At 43.6% G+C, this 24,198-nt stretch overlaps 1 protein-coding gene across 1 annotated transcript; it reads right to left on the bottom strand.

Annotated features, from left to right (window-relative positions):
- Nucleotides 1–245: 245 nt before the first annotated feature.
- On the bottom strand, nt 246–24,198 carry IGSF22 (immunoglobulin superfamily member 22). The gene is given in 30 exon segments (XM_086472007.1): nt 246–322; nt 3,729–3,749; nt 4,288–4,309; nt 4,311–4,472; nt 6,347–6,369; nt 6,562–6,852; nt 7,746–7,847; nt 8,211–8,265; nt 8,830–8,899; nt 9,342–9,474; nt 10,317–10,417; nt 10,419–10,602; nt 12,308–12,422; nt 13,520–13,687; nt 14,644–14,793; nt 14,796–14,900; nt 14,902–14,942; nt 15,183–15,457; nt 16,698–16,786; nt 17,414–17,517; nt 19,283–19,340; nt 19,342–19,559; nt 19,967–20,125; nt 21,216–21,276; nt 21,362–21,414; nt 21,694–21,716; nt 21,718–21,757; nt 22,838–22,912; nt 23,628–23,762; nt 24,156–24,198. Coding segments are annotated over 30 exon segments (3,153 nt in total).

The following is a 24,198-nucleotide window of genomic DNA, read 5'->3' as shown; positions in this document are numbered from 1 at the left end:
TACCATTAAGATACATTACCAGATGGTATTAGAAATAGCACCTTTAACATGTACTCTGCTCTCTGAAACCACTGAGAGGGAAGGAAGATGGAAACATCAGAAGTGTCCCTGCTGAGCAGAAGCCCCACTCTACCACCTGGTTTAACTGACCAAGGGCAGTCACGTTCTGAGCCACACAAAGACAAACAACACAGCCACAGCAGTGCTGTTCTGCATGCTGGACCAGGCAGAGCTAGTTCCACTAATTACATCTTATGTTTTGACTTCTGCAAACTTTCTGTCACTGTGTCCAGGAGGCTTTTATTGTCTTTTTCATAAGAAAAAAAAAAAAGTGCGTGCCATAATTACTGCAACCAACCCTACATTTTGAGTGCCAGTCTCAAAGCTCTACCTAAAAAGCTTTATAAAGCTTTCCACTGTATAAAGGAAAAAGCTGTCTGGTAAGTTTTTGTAGGAAGTGGACAGTTCAAATTTAGGGAGTTCTCATTTTCATTCTCATTTCCTCTTGTTCAGTTCATCACTGTTCCGAATAATTCACTTTGGGTCTAAGAGGCTTTGTATTCTCTGCAGCCTGCCACCTCCCAGCCTAAGGAAAATGATATTCACCCCTTCTGAGCTACAACAGCAGGAAAGATGCTGCTGTGTGTCAGAGATGGAGCAATGCCCTATTTGTTTTTGCAAGAAAAAGGCTAAAACTGAAAACATGGCTAAGCAGGAGAATGCAAGCGTCCTTCCTTAACGAAGAGAGACGGAGCCTATGTGTATAGGGTTTGCACGGCAAGGTTTTGGTAGCAGAGGGGCTACAGAGGTGGCTTCTGTGAGAAGCTGCTAGAAGCTTTCCCTATGTCCAACAGAGCCAATGCCAGCTGGCTCCAAGACAGACCTGCTGCTGGCCAAGTCCAAGCCCATCAGTGATGGTGGCAGCGCCCCTGTGATACCACACTTAAGAAGGGGGAAAAGTTGCTGCACAACAACAACTGTAGCCAAAGAGAGGAGTGAGAATATGTGAGAGAAGGAGCCCTGCAGACACCAGGGTCAGTGAAGGAGGGAGGGGAAGGAGGTGCTCCAGGCACTGGAGCAGAGGTTCCCCGGCAGCCCGTGGTGAAGACCATGGTGCGGCAGGCTGTCCTCCTGCAGCCCATGGAGGTTAATGGTGGAGCAGATCTCCACCTGCAGCCCATGGAGGACCCCACGCTGGAGCAGGTGGATGCCTGAAGGAGGCTGTGACCCTGTGGAGAGCCCATGCTGAAGCAGGCTCCTGGTGGGACCTGTGGCCCCATGAAGAGAAGAGCCCGCACTGGAGCAGGTTTGCTGGCAGGACTTGGGACCCTGTGGGGGACCCAGGCTGGAGCAGTCTGTTCCTGAAGGACTGCACCCCGTGGAAGGGACCCACTGGAGCAGTTTGTGAAGGGAAGGACTCACATTGGAGAAGCCGGTGGAGGACTGTCTCCTGTGGGAGGAACCCCACGCTGGAGCAGGGGACGGGTGTGAGGAATCCTCCCTCTGAGGAGGAAGGAGCGGCAGAGACAGCGTGGGATGAACTGACTGCAATCCCCGTTCTCTGTCCCACTGCTCTGCTGTTGGGGTGGAGGTAGAGAAAATCAGGAGTAGAGTTAAGCCCAGGAAAAAGGGAGGGCCAGGGGGAAAGTATTTTAAGATTTGGTTTTGTTTCTCATTACCCCTCTCTGGTTTGATTGGTAATAAATTAAACTGCCTTCCCCAAGTCGAGTCTCTTTTGCCTGTGATAATAATTGGCGAGTGATCGCTCCCTGTCCTTATCTTAACCCACGAGTCTTTTGTTATAGTCTCTCTCCTTTTTCCAGCTGAGGGTCAACTCACCACAACACATTAAGAGGAGTGGAGACAGACAGATATTTGAGAAACAGTTTTAGCTCCCATGGAATCAGCATAGAAATCAGCAACTGAGACTCCTGCACAACTATGCGAATCAGCAGATTTGCTCATTCCTTAGATCATTCCTTACTCCTTTCTCTTAGGACAGCTTGTAACCAGGTAAAGACCATTGAAAGTCTCTAAAAAACAGTCCCTAAAGAAAGTCTTCCAAGTCCTGGTCTGAAGGAGCTCCTGGCCTAACAAAGAGTGCTTTCGCATGAGGTACGATGTTCTACAGCACCCGACTCCAGGCAGTAACTAACCCTCTTCCAGAACTAAAATCAGCAAGAATATAGTTGCTGAGATCTAAACCAAACCTGCAGTTAATCTCACATTGAATTCCTTATCTCTGAAAGTCAGTTTTACAGTCTCAGTCTGACTCCTGCTTTCCTACCTCACTCAGCTGCAAACAACCCTAGCAGCAGAGAGACCCTCCCAAAAGACCGCCCAGGTCAAGGTAAGGAGAAGCCTCAGGAGGCCTCAGCAATAGGCTCCCATTAAGGAATCTGAATATCAATTAGCACCTCACCCACACAGTGCTTTTGCAAGCCCTGTTTCTTAGCCAGCTCTGCTTGTAAACAGGGTGCTTTGAATAATAGGTAATGTTCCTGTTGTAACAGTCCTCACCTCAACAAGCTCTGTGTGGGAAGGCAGAGAGAAAGTCCTACCCAGCAATCAGATCTCCGAAGGGATGGAAAGCTGTTCTCGTGCCCCTCAGGCCTGCCTGCCCTCCCCGAACCGAGGTGAGGAGTGCTGCCAGGGTTCCTCTTGCGTCAGCCTGGCTGGCAGCGATGCCAAGCCAGGGAAAGCTCACAATGATTTTAGGGACTAGGAAACTGTCCTCCAGCTGTGGCTTGAAACTGTGGCTTCAGGGAGGAGTGTATCAGGGAGAGTGGGAAGTGGGAGACCCAATTACACCAGGAATTCTTAAAAAATGGTAAAGAATTGTTTTCAGTCTTTTAGGCAGGCAGTGGTTGGCTTCAGTGAAAGAAGTGTTGCATGTATACTACACACAAAGACTGATGAGTTTGCTTGAAAATCCGAGCAGGAAACCTAGTGTGTACATCCTTTCCCTCCACTGACCCACAGTGAGGGTCTACTTCCACATTAGCAGGGAGAACCAAACCGGGGCAGGGCAGGGGGGGCTCAGCAGTTGTCAGCAGGCTGTCCAGAAGCAATGATCACAGACAAAAATAACCTTAAAAGATCTTTCCAAATATAGTCCCTCATTATTGGTGCTGTATCAGTTTCATTTCAAGCTGTGCCTGGCAGTGTCTCTCTCTTGTTCCCTTCAAGAGAACACCAACATGTCCTGAGGCATCAGGGCCTTTCTCTAGAAAGGGAGAAGAGGAAACATACTTCACTGTCACGACAGACAAAAGGATGGAGAATTCTTGCTCGTAAATATTTAGCCTTGAAGGGTCTCTAGTTAATCAATCATAAGCAGGATAACCTTACCAGGGGCTGATGCAACTCACAGGACACAGCTGTTTCAAGGCACTACTGTACATATTATAAGACCGCTCTGCAAGCTCTGAGCATGGTGACATGGGAAAACCATGTGTGGGTGATGGGTTACTGTTAGTAAAAGCTCACCCCATGCACCTGTAAGTGTTCAGTCTCAGACAACCAATTTGAGCCAGATGGAACCAAGGTGTGTGTGTTACAACTTGACTTAAAGCTTCACTGGGTGGAAGCTTCCAGCACGGAAAACAGGGAAGAGAGAGGGGGATACAAAATGTCTGATGTTCTTCTTGTGTCTTGGAAATTTTTACTAGCTTTCATATGATGTTGGCAAAATCCTGCCATTTCACAAAGGAAGAGAACAGATTTACCCAGTGCAGTGTCTGTGGTACCTGCAAAAAAAAGCACAAAGCTGTTGTCAGAATGCATCAGTTGACTGCTTAGAGGTGCCAAGTATGCCATGGGTGCAGGGCAAGCCTGGTTAGGGACTGAGAAATGGCTGTATTTGCTTTTGAGACATCTGGGGAATTCATGAGACCTGCTAGCCAAAATATGCCATTTTAATGGACCCAATACTGCCTTCAAGCAACTGAAGAAAAATCTCAGTGACTTCAAAGGAAGACAGTTAGGCTGGATATGAAGGTAAGTTCTTAAAATGTGGCCCTTGCAGCTCCAGCTGCAGTACCTACAGACTGAGCAATCTCTTTCTCTATGGACAAGGATAAGAGCAAACTGGCCCAGGGAAGTGTGATCCACAATGCCAGTCCCAGTAAGTGTGCTTGCCCTGGAAAATAGCAGAGTGTAAACTACACTCAGAGACATGAAATCTACGGTTACTCAACCTGAAGGGAATCACCCCCGACAAATCACAGTGGGTGCAAATCTGACATGCCACAGATGATCAGGGATCACAAAGCAGATAGATGCTACTTGTTGAGTTGAATCACAACTTAAGACTCAGATGTGATGGTAATATTGCCCTTGTACAGGTTCACTGTTGGGTGGGGGTTACTGATGAAAGCACAGCTGATGGTGTAGTCGTTGCCATGACTCATGCCGTGGTTCTTCAGTAGTGCGATGAAACAGGAAGCACAGTCCTTCCTGGGATACTCCACCTTGAAGTCAAAACACTGCTGACGACAGAGTCACTATGGGCTGCTTCGCACTGCACTGTCTGTTGCACACACAAACATCCAAACACAGAGCCAGCACCATCAAGACAGAGAGTATTCTCCTGCCTGAATACAAATCCAAAGAGCTTGGATATGACATTTCACGACCTGGGCCACCTTTCCCACCAGGGAAAACTCAGGGAGAAGGAAGAATGAACAATACACTGCATTACTCCCAGCATCTGACCAGCATACCTATCTCAACATGTAAACAAATACAAACTGAAAAACAAGAGAGGAAGGAATCGGGAATCTCATTCTCCCATCAATCTGCTATGCAACTGTACGCAAGCAATTTGTTTCTTGGTCTGTAAATAAGGAGTCAGGTTTTTGCTCCATGGGAATATATCGATGCCTTCTCTCACTAATGCCATTAAATTCTGAAGTGTTTTTGGATATTTGGCTCCCAAGGCACTTTAGAAATGCATGATTAAATTACACCCAATTATAAACCAAAGCAGGTGATCTTGTAAAGGAAGGGGTATTGCTCTGCTGATGTTGCTCTGAGGCATTAATAGCCTACAGAATGCTCTGGGGGAATGAAGGGGAACTGCACGTGCAATTTCATTTTCAGCGTCCACTGCAAATCTTCCATTTTCAGCCTGTATTTAAATACATTTCTGGAAGTCTTTGTTATCTCCTTTTGCATTGGCATGAGGTCCCATCAGGTAACCCCCCTGGATCCTAAATGTAGCACTGTATGGCAAAATTCTCTTATGGGACCTCATTCTCAGAAAACAGCTTATCCTCCTCATCCTCCAGATTTTTTCTACTATCTCTCAGGTTTGTGCAAATAAACCTTGTGACTTGCCATTTCTAATGAAGAACAGGGAACAGTTCACACCTGCTCCTGTCCTGCCTGAAGACAGGCTGTTATCAAAGGAATGTTCAAGGGAATGCATTGCAAGGCACAACCAACCTAGCTTTCCTGCATTCTGTACTCACCTACATACACAGAAGTTCCTGAAGTTATTTCAGACTCTCTAAAATTCAGGCCTAGAGTACTTCCATACAAGAAAACTACAGCCACTGAACTGGAAGTGCTCACAGCTGCACAGGTAGCCAAAGTAATACGTCTATGGTCTAGTTGCATCGATCAAGGAAAGCTGATTTTTAAATACACATACACAATTTGACACCTGATTACTCCTTTTAGTGTATTACTTACTCTGTTATTTTAATGTACTGCTCATTACTCTTAATGGGATTAGAAGACTTGTAGCAGCATAGGGATAGGCTCCTGAAGAAATAGATGCATAGTCTGGTAATACATATTGCTATATAGTTTGTTTTCTATTACTACACCAGGCATAGGCCAAGCAAAAAAATTTGGCTCGGATCTCACTATTCAGAGTAACTGCATTCTGCTTTGCCCCAGACTGGGCAGAAGGACTGCTTACCATTTTGATTTGATGAGCTGGGGCATGTTGAGTTTTCTTTGGGAGTACTGCTTATGAGACATCCTTATTACTGATTAGGTCTGAGCAAGGAGCAACTGAACAAAGGAGAAGGTGTTTACCTGATGGGATGACCTCTGAGTGTTTAATTTCATGTTCTTTTAGGGACTTCTTATAGGTTCTGGCCCAGAAAGACTGTCACACAGTCTCCTACATGTGACAGATTTATTTGCTTTTCATTTAGGAAACAAATCACAGTCAGACTGGAAATATGCTACAAGACAAATGACTTGCAATGCCAATCTTCTGTTATGTAAGACATGACAGTATCACCCTCCCTGCACACGGATGGCCCCTACTGTCTTGAATTTTAATTCAAACAGCAGCTGTACGAACTGCTTTGTAACATGCTACACATACATGTGTTAAAAGGAAGCCTGGTCCTGAAGAGATTGCCAACAAACAGATGGATAGGACAGGTGGTATTGTTGTGTCCATTCCCCAGGTGGGGACCCGAGCTGCACAACAGGTTAGTGATATACCCAAGGCCACAAAGGGAGCCTGAGCTTAGCGCACAGTCTTGTGTACAAGAGCACCCACCTTCCTCCAGTACTGTCATGAATGTTTATGCTTACCTCTGTCTTTGGAGATGTACTACTGCTCTTGTGAATCCAGAGGGTCAGCGTCCCCAGTGTCATTGCAGGCAATAACTCAGAAGTATTTCCTCCCTGGAAGCAGGCCTGCAACAGTCTATTTACTGCTGTAGACCTTCTCTGCAGCTGTGAACCACATGGTGGTACTGACATCACATTTCAGGACACCATAATCAGTCTGCTAGTCGTCTTCTACACCTGAGCTATGATTTAGGGTCACAGTATCTGGGATTTCTTCAACCAGATGCAGATTAGTGGGTGGTTAGGGGAAATCTAAGAATTAGTGATCACATTTAAGTATTGCTTTCTTCAGTTTGGGACTCTCCCTCTGTCCTTTTCTAGGGCAAAAATTTCTCACTTCAACTCCTCTCTTCCAAAGTCCTTGTGTGTCTAGGAAAGTATTTCCTTCCTTGATTTCTTCTACCCTCAGCAACCTGAAGACCAATTTGCCCTGTGTGTGTAATTCCCTTTTGATGGAAAAAAAAAAGGCTGTTAGTTTTAAAAAGCATTCTGAAGAGATGACAAGTACAAAATACACTGCAAGAGTCCCTAACTCCCAGCAGATTGTTACAGTAACAGGAGTCTCTATAAGGAGCGAGCCAGCCTGCCTCCACTCGGCTGTCATAGTCGCCAGACTACTGAGGGGACAGACAGTTGTGTTAGTGCTGTTATGGGGATTTGCCCGCTCAAATAATGCAATGAAAAACAAGGCAGCATTTGGGGATGTCTGGAGCAATAACTGCTTTACCCTTTCCCTCCACACTGGACAGAGTGAGCACAGCCCAGCAGTACCTTCCTTACCCCTCAGCTCTGAACCATGCTGCTCCCCTGCTTCCCTCAGCTAACTGGCTCTGAGCTAGTGTGAAGGTAGGACTTGGGAAACACAGCGACAACAGGTAGGAAAATTCTTTCTGACCAGGGAGTCTTTCTCCTCTTGAGAGTAAACATAACATCTTGGATTGCTCCTGTGGCATTTTTTGGAGAAGAGATGTTTATTATTGGGGCAGGTTTTTTTCTTTTTTTTTTTTTTCCACCCAAGAAAAAACCCCAACCTTCCCAAATCTAGCATTGATGCAGAAATTGTGTGACCTTTCTGTCAGCAGAGGAACACCTCCTCTCGATGCCCAGAGATGACTTGAGATGCTCAGCTTTGCTCTATACTGTACCTGCAACTTGCATTTGAATGTTGTAAAGGGCTTCTCTGTAACTTTTCTTGAGGATGATCTGGTACAGGTGAGAAACAAATCACTTGGTGCTGTGGATAAGGACTGGGAATGGTTCTTCCCCTCCCGCTTGTTAATATGCCTTCTTTTTGGTCACTGGTGGTGAGCCCTGGCCAAGACAAATACGCAGCTATAACATTCTGCTTCTGGACCTGGGTGGCAACAAAAACAAACCATGTCTTTGAGCACAGAAGGGATATCTGTGCCTACAGGAGCCACTTGTACATGATCAGCCTGATAGAAGAATGTTTCAAGGACAAAGCTCTAAAGGCAATGGCAGGCTTTGTCCCCAGCAAAGTGCGTAGAGCTGGCTACAGTTCATTAGTTTGATCGTCTTGAAAGCTGAGGGAAAACAGCTGGTGCGATACAGATAAACTTGTACAATTTAGACTGAGGATGCATTCTTACACTGGGACTGATTCTGCATGAAACTGTAGAGCCTCAGCTGCTGCAGCAGTCTAGGCTTAAAAAAAGGGAAAGCACAGAAACTGCCCTCAGCCTCTACAGAAATGAGCTCAACATCCATGTTAATAGAAATCCTACCTCAGAAAGGACAGTGTTGGGACCTCAAGCGCTGTCCTTACAACCCGATCATTCCCCTAGGTCACTCGAGGTTTAATCAAGAATGATTTCACCTCAGTTCACATAGACTGTAATTGCATGCTTGAAAAATTCTGCTGCTCATGATGAATCAGAGAGCTTCCCCCATGTTTTACGGTTTGCTGAACACTGTTGCTCCAGCTGCAAAGGGACAAACTTGTGTGCACAGAAGTCCCTCTACCCTTACCACCACAGGGAGGCTTATAAAAAGACTAGCCATGAAAACAGTGAGCAGTTATGCAGGACTTCATGAACCTAAAGCACTGCATGAGTTTTCTCCAACTTCTTTTTATCAAAGTGACAGCCTGTGATAAAGGCCAAAGGACAACTACAGCCTCCATAGCCCTGCAGCTGTAATTCACCAGATGATCAAGAAAACTCTAATTGAAGGATTTCTCCTCTGACAGGACACAACACAGAATCTCACAGAGAAAGATGCATGTGCTGTCCCAGCACAAACTACCATGTGGCTCTTCAGCCTCACAGTCATCTCAAACCTATGGGAGGAATAAAAGAAAAACAGACAGAGAGAAATTAAAAAATTAAAAGAATGAGAGATTGCACAGAAAAGTAAAGCCATACTTCAGTCTGTTGAGTCACACCTGGAGAATGAAGAAGCCTTCAAACTGTTTCAGCAGAAGGCAGTTAGTGTAAGGGTTGCAATGTTGTCAGCTCTTTTGCTAATACCTGTACCACCAGAAGAGAAACGCTAATGCCTCGGCAACCAACAGCTTAGTGATGAGCAGCTATCCAGGACAATTTCAGGTGAGGCAGGTGGAACAGGAACATTCAAAAATAGTTCATGTAAAAAGTGAGTGAGAACAAAGAAAAAGAAGAGGCAGCTTTAATGCCTCATTAGATGATTTTACTGTCCACCTTCTGCCACAAGCAATTTTGTATAATGTCTCTTTCTTACAGAGCTTCTCATACTCTTAGTACAGTGCTGCATGTTGCCATTTCACACCAGAGAAAGTTGTCTGGAGCCTGAAGTCTCTCTGGGGTTTTACTCTATTTGGAGATGTGGTAACAAATCCATGCTGCACAGACATGTTGTGTAGTTCCAAAGTGAAGACTGAGAAGAGAAACAACCATTTTTTGTGTCACTCACCTGGATGTTGCCTTCTGAGACTTTCTCAGTCAAGCTTGACAGTCCTTCTACTCTACAGGAATCAGTGCTATATAACATGACTCATCAATCATGCATCTTTTCTTGCTGGCATTACTGCTACTGAGGGCAGCCAGCACCATGCTTAGTGACCTGGGACTATCTTAGACTTAAGAAGTCTGAATTTCCTAATTAAGTAATTCTAAGTCTTAAAAAAATAAAGACTTAAATACCTCCAATAGTCAGCTATCTAGGGATTTCATGGCAGGTCATGATACCTTCATTCTCTACACATAATTAGTATTTTTGAAGCATGACAGAGTTCCTGAAAAAAATCAGAATCCTGTCTCAGTACCACTGCATTTACAACAAACGGGCATTTCAAACATGATGGTTTATTTGCTGCAGTAGCTACCCTCCTAACCCATACTCAGACTACATTATCAGTGACAGGAATCAGAGAATCTTCTAACACCAACTTCTGTAATCACATGTGAGACATGATGTGAGAGGTCAGATGGTGGAAGAAACAACTGCCATTATACCTGACATACTCATTCAGGGGGCAGCTCAGCAAGGATGGCAGAATGATTTTAATTTGGCTCATGGACCGCACAGCTTGTGCTGCTCTCCATCTCCTCTCAGCACCTCTGAAAATACAGTTCTGCTTCTTTTTACTGAGATGCTAAACATTCTTTTGTGGAAGATGAATTTGATAACCCTTTCCAAAATATGGTATATGCTAAAAAGAAAAGAAAGTAACAGCTGATAGATCAGAGTTTCAGCTGGACAGATACTGCAGGTCTTACCTGAAGGTGGGATTGCCACAATTCCTTCCTGTAACTCCACTGCTTCTCCCACACGAGTTTCATTCACAGTTTGGGTGCAGAAGGAGTATTTGACTCTCCTGCAAGCCACCTGCAGTGTAAGTGGTACTAGAGATAGGGATCTTGGTGCATTTTGTCCATTTCTTGGTGTCCTCAGCTCACATCTCTAGCATATATCCTGAGAGCACATCTCCTTAGTCTGGCTCCCACCAGGCTAAGGAAATGCTAGAGCTGGAAAAATCCACCACCTCCAGCAGTCCTGGAGGCTCTGTGACAGGAGAGCTGTGACACACTATTGTACTTGCTGGTCTATGCTTGCATATGTGAATACAGAGCTGTTCCTATTTCAGGATGCTGAACCTGCAAGATTTTAGGGTAAAAGGAACCTTTATAAACACAGAGCAAGAAAACAGTGCAGTTCCTAACACGGCACATACATGTAGACCTTGTTCAAAGGTTGGCCATTTAAGAAAAATCCTCACAACATCTGACACGGCACCGTCCAAATTCAGCTTGGAAAGGCACCTTCTATGAGCACTGACCACCAGTCATTCTCCACATGTGTCTGGGAGGTGTCTAGCATTAAAAGTTTGCTTCTATCTCTTCCAAGCTGACTGGTGAGCTCTGCAGTATGTTTCCTATAACCTGTTTGTATGGCTTTGAGGGCCTTGTGCCTCTTCTTGTTTAATAAATCCCTCTTAGTCCTGTGTAAAGTGGTCAGGTGCTATCTGGACTGCTTGGATTAGTGAAGAAGAGCAAAACATGAAATATTAAAAAATATCTGTGTTTTTAACCAAATGAATAGGGAATTTTGTACCCAAATCCACGGTCTGCTCTGAAAGTCTCAGCTAAAATGCAACGACCTTCTCTCCGCCCCAAACCAAAAAAGTCAACCAGCGCAGCATTCCGTGACAAACTCGATGCTAACGGCTTTTATATAGAACACTCATATAAGCACACAGGGTCATAAGGAATATGGTGCATATGGACAGTACATATTCTCCCGGGCCTAATGTGAAATAATGCAAGTCTTCAAATAGAAGAATCATAGCTTCAGGCTTAAAATTGGCTTTGTGTTGTCTTTTGATGTAAAGGGACGTGAATGCTTTCCCATCTGAGTAACTATTTAACCTCAAGGCTCTTGTCTACTACATAGAATTCTCTCATTTTTTTAGCTATACCAGCTTCCACACTTGGCCAGTTTTTTTCTCAATTATGTGCAGCTACTAAGGCCCACTCCTGTATCTATTACAAGATTCTATCAATAGTTTAAGCTATTCATTGACGGCCTATGACAGCCTTCTGTTTTTAAAGTGCTTTAGTTACGTGGTCATATGAAGTAAGAATTCTCTATAACTGGCACAAAATAACATCTGCCCAGTTCAGCATTTCTGAGGATACTGTAATCCTTTGGCATTTATCTAATTTTGATCAGTCCAGAATTAGGCACAGATTCTTTACTACTAAAAATCCAGTATTAAAATAAAAGAATGTAAGCAACTTTCATGAATTCTGCAAGAGTTCTCTCTTATTTTAAAAGGGTTGATGGGAGAAGCGTGTTAATGTGTATGAGAAATTATTTTCTTTGTCATACATTAGGGCCTTTGGCAACCTATATGTGAACACTAAGTACTAAAGGTATCTACACCTCAGCGTACCTTTATCATGTTAATCTCTGCTGTTTGCATATACTCAATGCCCCCCACGTGGGAATCTCCTACTGTGTCCTTAGCTTAATAGTTACATATTTTAAGTGAGTAATATAGCACTTTCAGGAACTTATAATTACATTTATAGGCAACATTATTAAGGCCTTCCTTCATCTTTAGTTAAGCTGTAAACACAGTGCAGACTGTTACATTGAGCCAGGCTGGAACTGCCCCATTCCCTCACACTTCAGTCATAAATGGACAGATCTGGTCATCGCAAACATGTTTGAGAAAACTGGACATTAAACAGTGAAAGAAACATACTGATGGGATCCTTTGCAATGAGAGGTTGGTGAGAAGTCCAGGGCTTGCATGGTTCATCTATCACATGAAACTCATTCTGTATCCTCCAGAAAATCATCCACTTTGAAACTGGTACCTAGAAACACACATGTTGCAATTACACAACTCTCCCATTACCCATACAAGTGTTCCCAAGTGGTCAGAACTTTTGGGGTTTTTTAAACTGCTTTTCAACTGTGATAATCCAAGAAGAAATTTCAGCTCTCAGACTGCTGGAGAACAATATAAATTCCAGGGGTTCAGTAAGCCCCTTAAGTAGATCTAACCTTTACTTCTCCAGTGGTCTGCTCCATTTTCTTATCTCTCTCCCTAAGGAAGAGATGGAATTTTGATGCATACAGTAAGTGGAAAAACGCATAATTTGCTTTTCACTAGATTATGATCTATACCCCGGTATAATCATACACGCTGGGGGAAAATAGCTTCATGTCTTGCTCCACTGACTTCAGTGGGATTTCCCACGATGTAACGAATTCACTAGAGTGGCCAAGCCTGCAAGCAAGGTTAAACCTCCATTCAATTTTGAAAAAAACAGGAATTGAATAATTTGCCTTAAAAAGTGTTTCCATTATTTACCATGACTAATGTTGGTGCCTTAAGGAGGGTATTTTTGGACAGTGTGATTGACTGTAACTTAATTAATATATAAGTCCAACATTTTGAATGAGACAGAGGAAAGAATCCAAGAAAGAACCAAAATATTAACAGAAAAGGAAAACCAAAAGTCTCGTTAGTCAGCTGCTGCTGCTGATAGGAACTCTCCCATGTGTTATACAAGCTGTGCTAAGCACAGATCATATGGTTGCAATCTGATGGATACAACAAAATCAGTCACTTGTTTAATTCAGTTCCGGTCTAAGCCAGGGAAAAGCAGTCAAATTTAGGTAGGGAGAAATGTAAAATACAGACGCTTGAAATTAGGCACCCAAAATCCATAGGTGTGACTTTCAGAGGTGTTGAGCATTTTGCCCTCTCATTGTTGCTTGTGGGTATCAAGCCATTTCTATGTGAGGGATGAAAATCTCACTTTGAACAGCGTATGTCCAAATGTGTATCTTGCTAGATGTCACGGTGAAACTTTCTTTGATTAATCAACACTCCGCTTTGCATTCAAAGCTTATCTAACTTTCCTTCTGCCTAGATAAAACAGGTAATCTTGGTCTGACCTCAGACTGGCTCCTTGGTGACCGGGACACAAAGATTGCTGCCCTTCTTCCTTTTTTCTATGATGTAACTTTGCACTGGGGAGCCTTCATCCTGGGCTGGGGAGTTCCAGGTGATGGTGACAGCTTCTTTCCTGACATTTACAACTTGAGACTGACACACCTGTCTCAAGAGGCTCTACACAGAAAAGAAAAATCAAATTAGCACAGTACGATCAGAATTCATTGACTCCAAATTGTGTATATATGTTGTGTGTGTATGTATATAAATATATATATGTATAGCAAGAAGTCAAGGAGGGTAACTTGTCTTGTATGTTTAGGTTTATTCATGGCCACAACCTTTTTCTAAAGACTCTTTCTTTAACTTCTACTTCCCTTTTTAATTTCAAATGTTGAAACAATTCAATTATTGCACTTATTCCGAAAATAAGCTCTTTCCACATTGCATTATAAAGCGGCTCAGAAATGCCTTCCCTAATTCTTAGATGAAAAGTGATATAGATTAATTCAAGTTGCTAATTTTATTTCTGAAGTGCTTCAATAGGCCAGACCTGCTGTTTACACTGTATCTTCTGTGATATGCTCTGGTCTGGGGAAAGGGGACTACAAATCCCCTTTCACTGGGGATCCCAGGCCATAAAGGAAAAATAAGAACAAGAGGTACCCAAACTCTAACTCCCAGAAGATAGTTCAGCAGTGTTTTCTAACCAAGTTAGGTTTTGGCTGACATATTTTCTTTTTTGGCCGCAAAACAAAATGTTTTTAAGCATTCCCTTTTAAATTATCTTCTCTCCTCCCCCACAATATTTCCCAGAGAAAGACACTTTTCATCTCTGCTGTATCCCACTAAGCTTATGTAACTGACACCAGAACAGTGTGTTAGTCAGTCCTCTCTTGTGGCCAGTCCATGTCGAGGGGTTTCTGAGTCCACAAACACTTCAAGTGAAAGGACCTGGTTATTTGTTTGATCCTGGTTATCAGCCTAAGCACAAAGCAGCTTCTAAGCTCTGTTTTGGGAACTTGTCTCCTGAAGCACAGGGTACAGCATTCTTCTGGGGACTGGCAAGGAGGAAGAGGACAAAAACAATGCGAAGCGGGACTGTGAAACCACATTAAAAATAGTTGGCTAACACATTCTCCAGCAAAAATTTCTTCTGTTTCCAGGGGCTCAATGAGGCCCGCAGAGCTGACGGCACATATTCTGAATTAGTAGGCTTTCCCTTCCTCCACCTTCTCCATAGCAAATGTGATGCAGTTACTCTCCACCACCCCTATTTTGATCCGTAATTTTTTTCTGCAGCTACCCTCCTCTGGATGACAAGGCGAGTCACCTGCTTTCCTCCACTGCCTTTGGGTGCTCTCCATCTGATTTTACATTTCCCCCTTGTGTTGCAGGAACTCTGCTTCCCCCTGTGGGGGTTTTGGTTTGTCTGCAGTGTGAGCAGCTGACCAGAGGGACATGGAGGGCTATTATTTAGAGGGTCATATCCTCTCACGATGTAAATCAGTGTAGATTACAGCAAAACTAAACTGACTTGAATCACTTGATTTGATAACTCAGAGTCTGCCCCACTGCATGATTTTAAAGAGAAGGTCTGAATTACAGCATCTGTAACCAAACACATCTACCAGCAATTGTCCTGTTATAAAATTATTAATTTAGGATCTACCAACAAAGTTGAGGTAAGGATTGTCAGAAGCTGAGCCACAGCGATTTTTCAGATTCAGCATAATGGCTCCACTGTCTTCTCTCACACAGGTTTCGATTGTAATGCAGCCACTGTCTTTCTCCATCACCACTTTCTCTTCTGCTGCCACCTCAATACCATCTTTGAACCATGTGACTTTCGGCACTGGCTTTGCCTTGAAAGGCACCTTGATGCTTGTGGTACGCTTAGTCTTCACAGTAATGCTGAGTGCAGCAAAAAGCTTGAGGACAGATTCTCTAATAACAGGAGAATCTGGAAAGAACAGAAAACATTTGAAAGCTGCAGCTACAAATGTAGCTTGACAACTTTCCTGTGTCTGCGAGTTCCCAGAAAAGGTGGTCCAAAGCTGGGCCCTTCATACACTCCTCTGTGTTTTTACTATAAGGATTCTGTTCTCTGGGGACGTTCAAAATCCCCAGTGTGTTTTGATTCAGTTATTTTAGTTCTGTTTCTTGTACAGGGAGCCGGCTGCCCTCTTTTAGTTGTTCAGCTCAGCAGAAAGAGGGACCTCTGGGAAACAGCAAGCCCCAAAGCTCCTCACTTCCCTAGGGCCTGCAGGTTTGATTCCAGGCAGTTTCTCAGTTTTGCAAGGCACAAGAAGCAGCCCTTTGTGCTGCTGTTCCTAAGGCCACATGGGGATATATATCTATGACAAAGGTGGTAGAATCAAAGTTAGGTACTGCTTGTAAAGAAAATGCTCCTCATTTCTTCCAGAGCCATATGGGAAAAAGATAAGGATGTCCTGCACACAATAAAGAAAAATAACCAGACTCCTAAACACATTTGGTGGTTTTCCTTTTCTTTTTGTCACACAACATATACGTTTAGAAATTACAATCTTCTGCTGAAAGTCATAAAAAGGCATTCAAAATATTTTTTGAATGCAAGACAATCAACCCTTCCTATACCAAAGCTTTGCTGTGGATAGGTTTTACTGCAACAGAAGTATGATGAGTGTTCAGTGCTGCAGATAGAGCATCCTCACTGCTATGCTTGTCCCGCTGCCTGGGCAGCTGTATCCACCCCCTTGCCAAGGTTCAGCGGACGAGAAGAGGCTGCAGACGGTCTGAAAGTCCATCTGGCGCCACCTGCCTGCCCAGAGCCGAGCAATGCATCCAGGTCTGGATGCCGAGAGAGAATTTCTGAGAAGGTGTTCTTGTTGCTCCTGACAACTATGTCTGAAGTAAAGGCTCAGGCCAAAATTCTTGATCACTGATATGTAAACACATAGACCTACGCTTACTCACTTAAAATCAACCAGTACGACTGTTCAATTTTCTCCCCTTGGGAAACAAAAAAGCAGAAAGGAGAGGTTTTGATCATGCACATAGATAAAAGGGTACAGGCCCAGGCAGGTGAAGCACTGATTCTGCAAGTGTTTGTGTATGCCTAGTAAAGAGCAGTAAGGAAACAAGGTGGCTACCTCCAATGGCAACTGGTGCTCCACCCTCTGCCCCCTTGGCTCTGAACCTCTACCTCCCTTCATGCTCCTCTCCCATTCTGCCAGTGCTGAGTTTGTGGATGGCTCCCTGCTTCACTATCCAGATCCTTTTCAGGTCTCTAATCTGACAAGATTGAGGTAGGAAACAACCCACATTGCAACAAACATCATCTCCACATCTGTCCCTGAATCCTCAGATCAGGGTTTCCTGCTCTAAGACGACTAGGCGGCCAGGATTTCTAGCTCCTGCTCTGGTAAAATGCTCTGTGATCTACGGACAAAATAAATTCAGTGCTACATGGACAGTGTGATCTGTGCATCTGCCTAGATAAGCCTAGACAGCATGTAACAAGGGCCGTGCACTAGCAGGCAAAGGATACGTTTACTGATTACTCTGAAAATCAGAGTCTGGGAGAGGGAGAAGGGTGGGTGATGAGAAGCAAACACTGTGGGAAAGAATGAGAGTCTACAGGCTGAGAAAACGGGTTCGCAAATGTGAGAGCATCTTTACAGGAGACTGGGAAAGAAAATTTTGAAAAAGCCAGGATCCAAAGCCAAAACTTAGTAAGACTGAAGCTGTAGTAGACTGGGAAAGATTAGATCTGTTCTTGTCTGATCCGTCCATCTGTTTGTCCTTAGTCAGAAGCACTTCAGTAACACCAGGCCAAGTCCAACAGTAGCTATTTGGAGAAAAGCTCCCACTAGGGTTTTGCAGCCTTTCATTACACTGACACCACCACGGGCATTTTACCTATTTGCCATCCTTGAGCCATATTTCTTCCACCTTCGGACCATTCAGGACAACACGGAGCTCAGCAGGATCCCCAGTTAGAGCATGAACATCACACACATACTCTCCATGCTTTCAAGTGTCTCTGGAAGAAATCCTGGTGGAATCACGTGAACAGAAAAACTGTGCAGAATGACTGCCAGCTGAGCACTTTGAACACCAAGGAAGTATTTTACTGCAGGAAGACCTCCTAACAAAATGGACAGACCCTCACGATGAAAGTTTAGCAAACAGGACATCCTGGGAAAAAAGAGGGATGAAGAAAGGCTGTTCCTAAGTCATTTTTCCCCTTCTTCATGCTTGTTCACTGGAGGGAATACAGCTATAGGAACCCAAAAGCTGAAGCACAAGACAGCTTCCTGGGACTGCTCCAGACCCTTAGTTGGTCCAGAGAAGCTGTCAAAGCAGCTGAATGACTCCTCTACTGCCTACATAATACTTGTGTCTGAACCTGAACTCCACATGGGGAAAGATGAACCTATAACTAAGGCACCAGACTGCACTTCCAGCATGCACAGGAGTCAAGAGGCAGCTCAGCCACGGCTTTCCAGGTTATCTGTGCCACAGAAGTGTCTTCTGTCTCAGAGGAGTGGTCAGAGAAGGCCCCTACCCCACACCGTCCCTTTAGGCCACCCTGGCCATGGCCCACAGAGGGCACTCACATACCAGGCCTGGTACCCATCCTGCAGGAGTCAGGGCTTCCTTGCCCACCACCAGCCACACTCAATCCTGGCCACAGAATCCTCTCCAGGCTGGACACCTGGAAAGCCCAGGGCTGGGGATGCTGTTGGGAAACCACTCCCTTCTGGCCTCTTTTGGGAAAAGAAAATGAGAAATACATGGTCAAAATGCAACTAATGGAGTGACCTCCACCCAAGTCTGTACACCAGGACAGTGTTTGCAGGGCATCATCTGACACGAAAACGCAGGACTATTAGGAAGAGACCAGCCTCACAGAGACAGGGGTGGACACTAAGGCAGATCAGTCTTCCATGTGAGAAAATCTACCTGACCTCACAGCTGAGCTTCTTTTAGCCCCTGAATTTTCCTTCATACCATCCTACCAACTGAATATTCAGTTGTTCCCGAACTCATGAAGGATACACTGGTATAATTTTATCCTCCTTCCATGCAGTTAATTTTAAATTGGTCTTAAAATACTGCACTTTTCATGGAAGGCATAGTTCAAAGCTGGTCCACATCTAACAGAAGTCATCTCACATACTAACAGCCACTAAAATCCACACCCTAACTTTGAAATTCTTCTCCACCCTATGCTGAGAGCATGAAGCTAAGATTTCCAACTTGTCTTCCTGCGCTTAGCAGTCTTGTGTCTTTCTGTAAAGATCATTGACTCAAGTTTACAGCATCAATAACGCTACTTCAAAATTAATTCACAAAACAAATGCGATATTAAATATTTACCAGCCTCATGTTGTGCTGCTGGTCCTCAGCAGACCGCAGTCAAACATCCCATGGGTTGCTTTAAAGAATCAGGAAGAATTCATTAGGACAACCTGATTAAAACAAAGAACATGGCACACTTCACTAGGCTGGTTTAGGTGACACGTGCGAGGACTTAAATGAAAGATTTACTGCTTTATGCTTCTACTACTTTATACAGGAGAGGGAAGTTCTTAATTATTACCTTCATGCTACCAAGAGGGGGCGCAGACTAAGGCTCATTCCATCTTAACAAACAGACTTATTTCGTATCAGTTTCCTAGCTGTCACAGCAAAACAGCACTGCTCCTCTGCAGAGTTCACTGAAGAACAGTGTGAAAACTACTATTGCTCGTCCTCTTCCTCTCCTGAGCCGTTCACACTTACCTCCCACAGTTACACTGGCACTGCTGGACTGCTTACTAGGATCACTGTCTTGCACTGCCTATCACTGTGCAATCTCCTGAGTCACTCAGCTCAGCAGCATTAATGGTAAGCTCTGCTCTCTTCCCTTCATGCTTCATCATCTCAATCTCAATCATTTGTCCATTCTTCATCCCCTTCAGGATGACATCTTTATAAGTCAGCACACACTCCAGACAGGCTTTTCCCTTCTTTTTCACTTGGGTGTTCTTGAGATTGCTGACAAACTGAATTGGAACCCCTGGGAAAGGGGAAGGGGTTGACAAGGAAAAATTGTACATACCAGCAAGTACCTTATAAATCAGAACAAGTGGCTTTGCCTTTGCAGGATATAACACGGCTCCTGTACAGAAAAGATTCCAGGCTTGGGACTCTACTTTCAGTGTGAAAAGGAGGTCTTGATGCTCCTCTGCTTGCCCATCCACAGACTAGCTTTATAAGACTGTGGCTTCCAGTTTTCTCAGCCCAAGCCGTGGGGTTTTGTGTTTTAGCTTTATGGATTTTGCAGTTCAAACGGTGCTATCTTGTGTTTGATCCTCCCACTGCCCAAAGATGCTTACTTTGCATTATTTATGATCAATGAAAAGCAGTGTTCTGCACTAGATCTCCAGTCTCAACACTGAGTTCTTTAAAGTCACTGAACTGAACACCCTGTTTTCACAGTGTGGGCCAATCCATCATCAGATGTGATCATTTCATACTTACCATCCCACTTCAGCTCTTTACCATGGACCTTCTAGGTGAAGTTTTGCACTTTCTTTGGCAGGTGGATTTCAAACACTGCTCTGTCTTTCAGTGGTTTCAGTTCTGTCAGGAGTTAGAGGCCCACCTGTTAAAATACCAGAAAGACAAACATTAATTCTATTTAGTTCCTGATCTTCCTACACTAAGTATCAAGATATCAGTGAGGTCATTTTGATTTCTTTCTTGAGTGACAGCAGAAAGGTCTATTCATTCCTTCAACTTCAGTGGAAATTAAGCTAACTACCGTTTGTAATGTTCACTAAAACTTGCATGTAATCATACAAAGCTGATTACCAACAGACACGGTTTTTCTGTTTGGTCTTAGCTCTGCTTTCCCCCCCCCTCTCCTTTACTGTAGGTCACTGTAAAGTAAATGGTTTCAGGTAACTGCAGATGACATCTTCAAGTGTAGCTGGAATCATCTAGCAAGCTGAAGGACTGACATCTTCCTGTGTTATTTGTCAAGAGTGCTGCAGTGCCTGGCACAGGTTCACTATTTGGCATAAGTAAGGCCATCTACCACACTACCAAACAGCATGTGTCCAAGCCCTGAGCAGGGCTTTATCAAAAAGGCAAGTATTATACTTAAAAAACCAGTACTTATGGCTTATCTTTAAGACATGGTCCTACTGCAATAAAAGATAAGGCAGGTGGGAAGCATTGCTTTTAGTTAGCATTGATTTAAAGCAAGTTTGCTGGATATGATGTGGTTGTTTTTCTTTCAAACAGCAGGCACACATTTGGCTGGTTGTAGGAAGCATATGCAGATGAAAAAAGATCACTCTCATTATGCCCAAGCCCATCCACTCACTCCCAAGTCCTGTAACATGGTTTGAGCAAAGTTCACTTCCACTTAAGGACAGTGCCAAGGCGCATTTTATCGCTCCCATCTTTTCCACTAAAACTGGTCCAAATTCAGCAGTGACTCACACCTTGCCACACTGACGTCAGTGGAGAATTTGGCTTATGTGTAGTAACTAGGCTACAAACTGAACTCTGCTATCTCATGAATGGTGTTTTCACATGGGCGGTCTGGTTGTTGTGGGATGGTTTATGACTTGTACAATGTTAGATTTCTATTTGAGCCTAAAAAGACCAATGAATTATGAATGTTGCAAAGACATATAAGAAAGCAGGTCACAGTTTGGCCCACCAACTTTGACCCTCAAATGTTTATCTGCAGACGTTGACATTGTACACAGAACCTCATGTATCTGAGAACAAAGATTACCTATCAGTCTCAGTGTAACAGAGGGTCTCTTGTCAGCCACAAGAGGACTACAGGTCTTTCCCATTCACACTGGTGATGCACAGCATGTATTTCACACCCATATGCTTCATATCATTTTTTCCTCAGGGAATACAGAGAACACAAAGGCTGCTCCCCATAATAAGCACAATGCTTGCACCTTTGGAAACTCTTTTTGTGCAGTGGACACAGAGGGCAAGACACACAGTGCTCAGTTTAAAGACAGCAGGGGCCAGATTCTTTCATCCTGCTTCACCCCACTCTACTTGCAGGCAAATCTGCCTTGCAAAGACTTTCCATTTTGTCTGACTTCAAAATTCTTCCAAGCTTATTTGTTAGCAACTGGTCTAGTCACTAGTCAAGCTAGATCTATAGAGCTTACCTTGAGTCATGACCAAGGATACTGTGGGTATTGGACACTACACACTTGTAGTTATCTGTATCATCTCAGGAGAAGCATTCAAATTGGGAAGAAAAAAAAAACATAGAGAAAGCAGTAATAAAAAGCTCCACATAGGCTGGGGCAGTAGGGAGTGGATATAGCAAACGTATTAGTGAATCCTTCTTTTTATTGGTTTAAATCAATATTTTTTTAATCACTAATAGAACTGATCTGTTGAAAATCCAGAATCTCTGAGGGCAGAGATTTTGAGGCCAAACCCCTCCTCCCTGAAGATCCCTCACAGCCTTCCCAAAGCCCCAGAAACAGAAGTCTTCCCACTGACAGTGATGTATTTTGGATCAGCTTCATTCTTGGCCTAAGGCAGCAAAATGAAGCCACATTTCTTCTCAGAGACATCCTTTTATTCTGGTGCTCTGCACTAGAAGTGAGTATCACCCCTGAACTGCATAAGCAATACAGACACCAGAGGAGGGTGAATGGAAGCTGTTGGACTTAAAGACTCTGGAGTACTGTCGGAAAAGAAAAAGAGTTTGACCTGCCCTCCTGGCAGACCTGTAAACAAAGGACTGCCTGAGAGAGGAGATAAGTTACAGTGGACTAAGAATTAAGGAAAGAGGCGAGACAGGGACAGAGCAAGGGTAGCAAGGAAAAGCACAGAAGAAGGGCAGAACTTTTGCAGCCATGGGATATTACATATCAAACAGGGCTGAACTAGGACATGTGTTGTGAATAATATTATGAATTAGTAAGATTTAGTGTTGGTTTTGCCTGAACGACACACAAGAGGCATTAGGGCCTCACTATGCTAAACACAAAACTAAGTTAAAAAGAAAAAAAAAAAGAAAGATTTCTGCTCTGATGCTCTTTTTCTGTTGATCAGAAACACTGCTCTATAAACCCAGAGCAGTATTTGAAAAGAGCACTATTGCAGTAGGCTGACTGCAAATGGGCCCAGTTTTACTGCTGCTGAGTACTACTACAGTGCTTAAGTTTTTCATTTATACAGCTTTTATTATGGGAATAAAAAAAATGAGCTAATGTCAAGACAAAAAGGTGTGTTATCTTAGCACATCTTAAAAATACTCTCAAAAATAGTCTGGATCATTCTTCTATTGGTACCCACTCTGTTTTTCTGTTTTCCATGTTACATTAGGCTTTGGTTTAGTTTTAACTTTAACTCAGGATATTGCTTTGTCTCCTAAAATTCAAGAAACATTGGAATTAATGCATGAATGAGTGAAATGGATCAGGGGCCTGTTACCTCCTTTCTCTGTTTAGGTTTATTTTAAATTAATGACTTCCTTTCCTGTCTGCTTTATGGAGGAGATTAGATTAACCTTGCTTTACTTTTCTTACTGTACCTCATACAACTTTACATCCATCATGGATACCACCCTGGGAACGACATTTGTTCATTAGCAGTGCTCTGCACAGTGACAGGAATGATTTGTGATTTTTTGTGATATATAATAAAGACTCATACGATCTTTCTGTCACTTTAGACAGTCAGATCTGTCATATGGGAGAGATTATACATGATGGAAAGGCTTATTTACTTATGCATTAAAGGTCACATTCTTCCAGCCCCAGCCAAATCATTCAATCACGAGTTTTGCATAAACAAGAACTGCTGTATTTAAATCAATAAGGACAAGTTTCCAGCAGCTAAAATGAACATCAGCTTTCACACTCATTTTGATTTATCCATGACAGGTCTCTAAAAGCAGTGAGGATGAATATAGGTAGCTGCAGTTTGCACCTGGTTTTGATTACCACTCTTCCAGTTGTAGAAGATGATAGTCCATATTTCCTTGCACGAAGTGGGGAATATTACCTAAAAGCATCTGAAAATGCAGTCAGTTGTTAGCATGAACTAGGTAAAGAACTGTCTTTCACGAGAAATTGTTACTCACCCTCGGGTGTTGTCAGTGGACATGGTTTTTCCACAAATTCAGGAATGCTTTCTCCAGCAAGGATCTCAAAGGAGCATGACACCATGCTAAAAGACTCCAATAAGGCAGAAAACTTCCTAGAAACAACTTCTTCAGCTGGGGAAAAAAATACATTAATCAAGTGAACAAAGAGGTACTGTTTGAAGGACTTACTGGGAGTGGGAAAGGGTGGATACAATCACAAGCCCTGAACCATAAAGTTACACAGAGAACTGTCCCAGCCAGCTAAAACTTTTGGGAAAGAAAGGTTTGTGCAGCAGGAAAAGTGCTAGCTGCCCACAGGAGACTGCTGATCAATTCCTTGTTCCTTTCCAGTCTTTCTGCAGGATTTTGGGCAAGTAATTTGCTCTCTCTTTAAATGTCTTGTATTACCCAATGGGAAAACTGGCCTGCCTTGCTGCACAGAGGGGCTGCAAGGTGCTTCGATGCTAGATGTCATTCAAGAAAGGTATCAAAACTGGACAGATCGAAAGGCCCATTAGGACTTACTCTGTTCTGCACAAGCTGTACTAAGTTCCTGAGTGCTGCTCAT

The sequence above is a fragment of the Leptosomus discolor genome, chromosome 12, assembly GCF_034619465.1.
Source record: "Leptosomus discolor isolate bLepDis1 chromosome 12, bLepDis1.hap2, whole genome shotgun sequence".
Taxonomy (NCBI): domain Eukaryota; kingdom Metazoa; phylum Chordata; class Aves; order Leptosomiformes; family Leptosomidae; genus Leptosomus; species Leptosomus discolor.
Note: the sequence above shows the minus strand (reverse complement) of the source record. Positions and strands in the feature narration are given on the sequence as shown.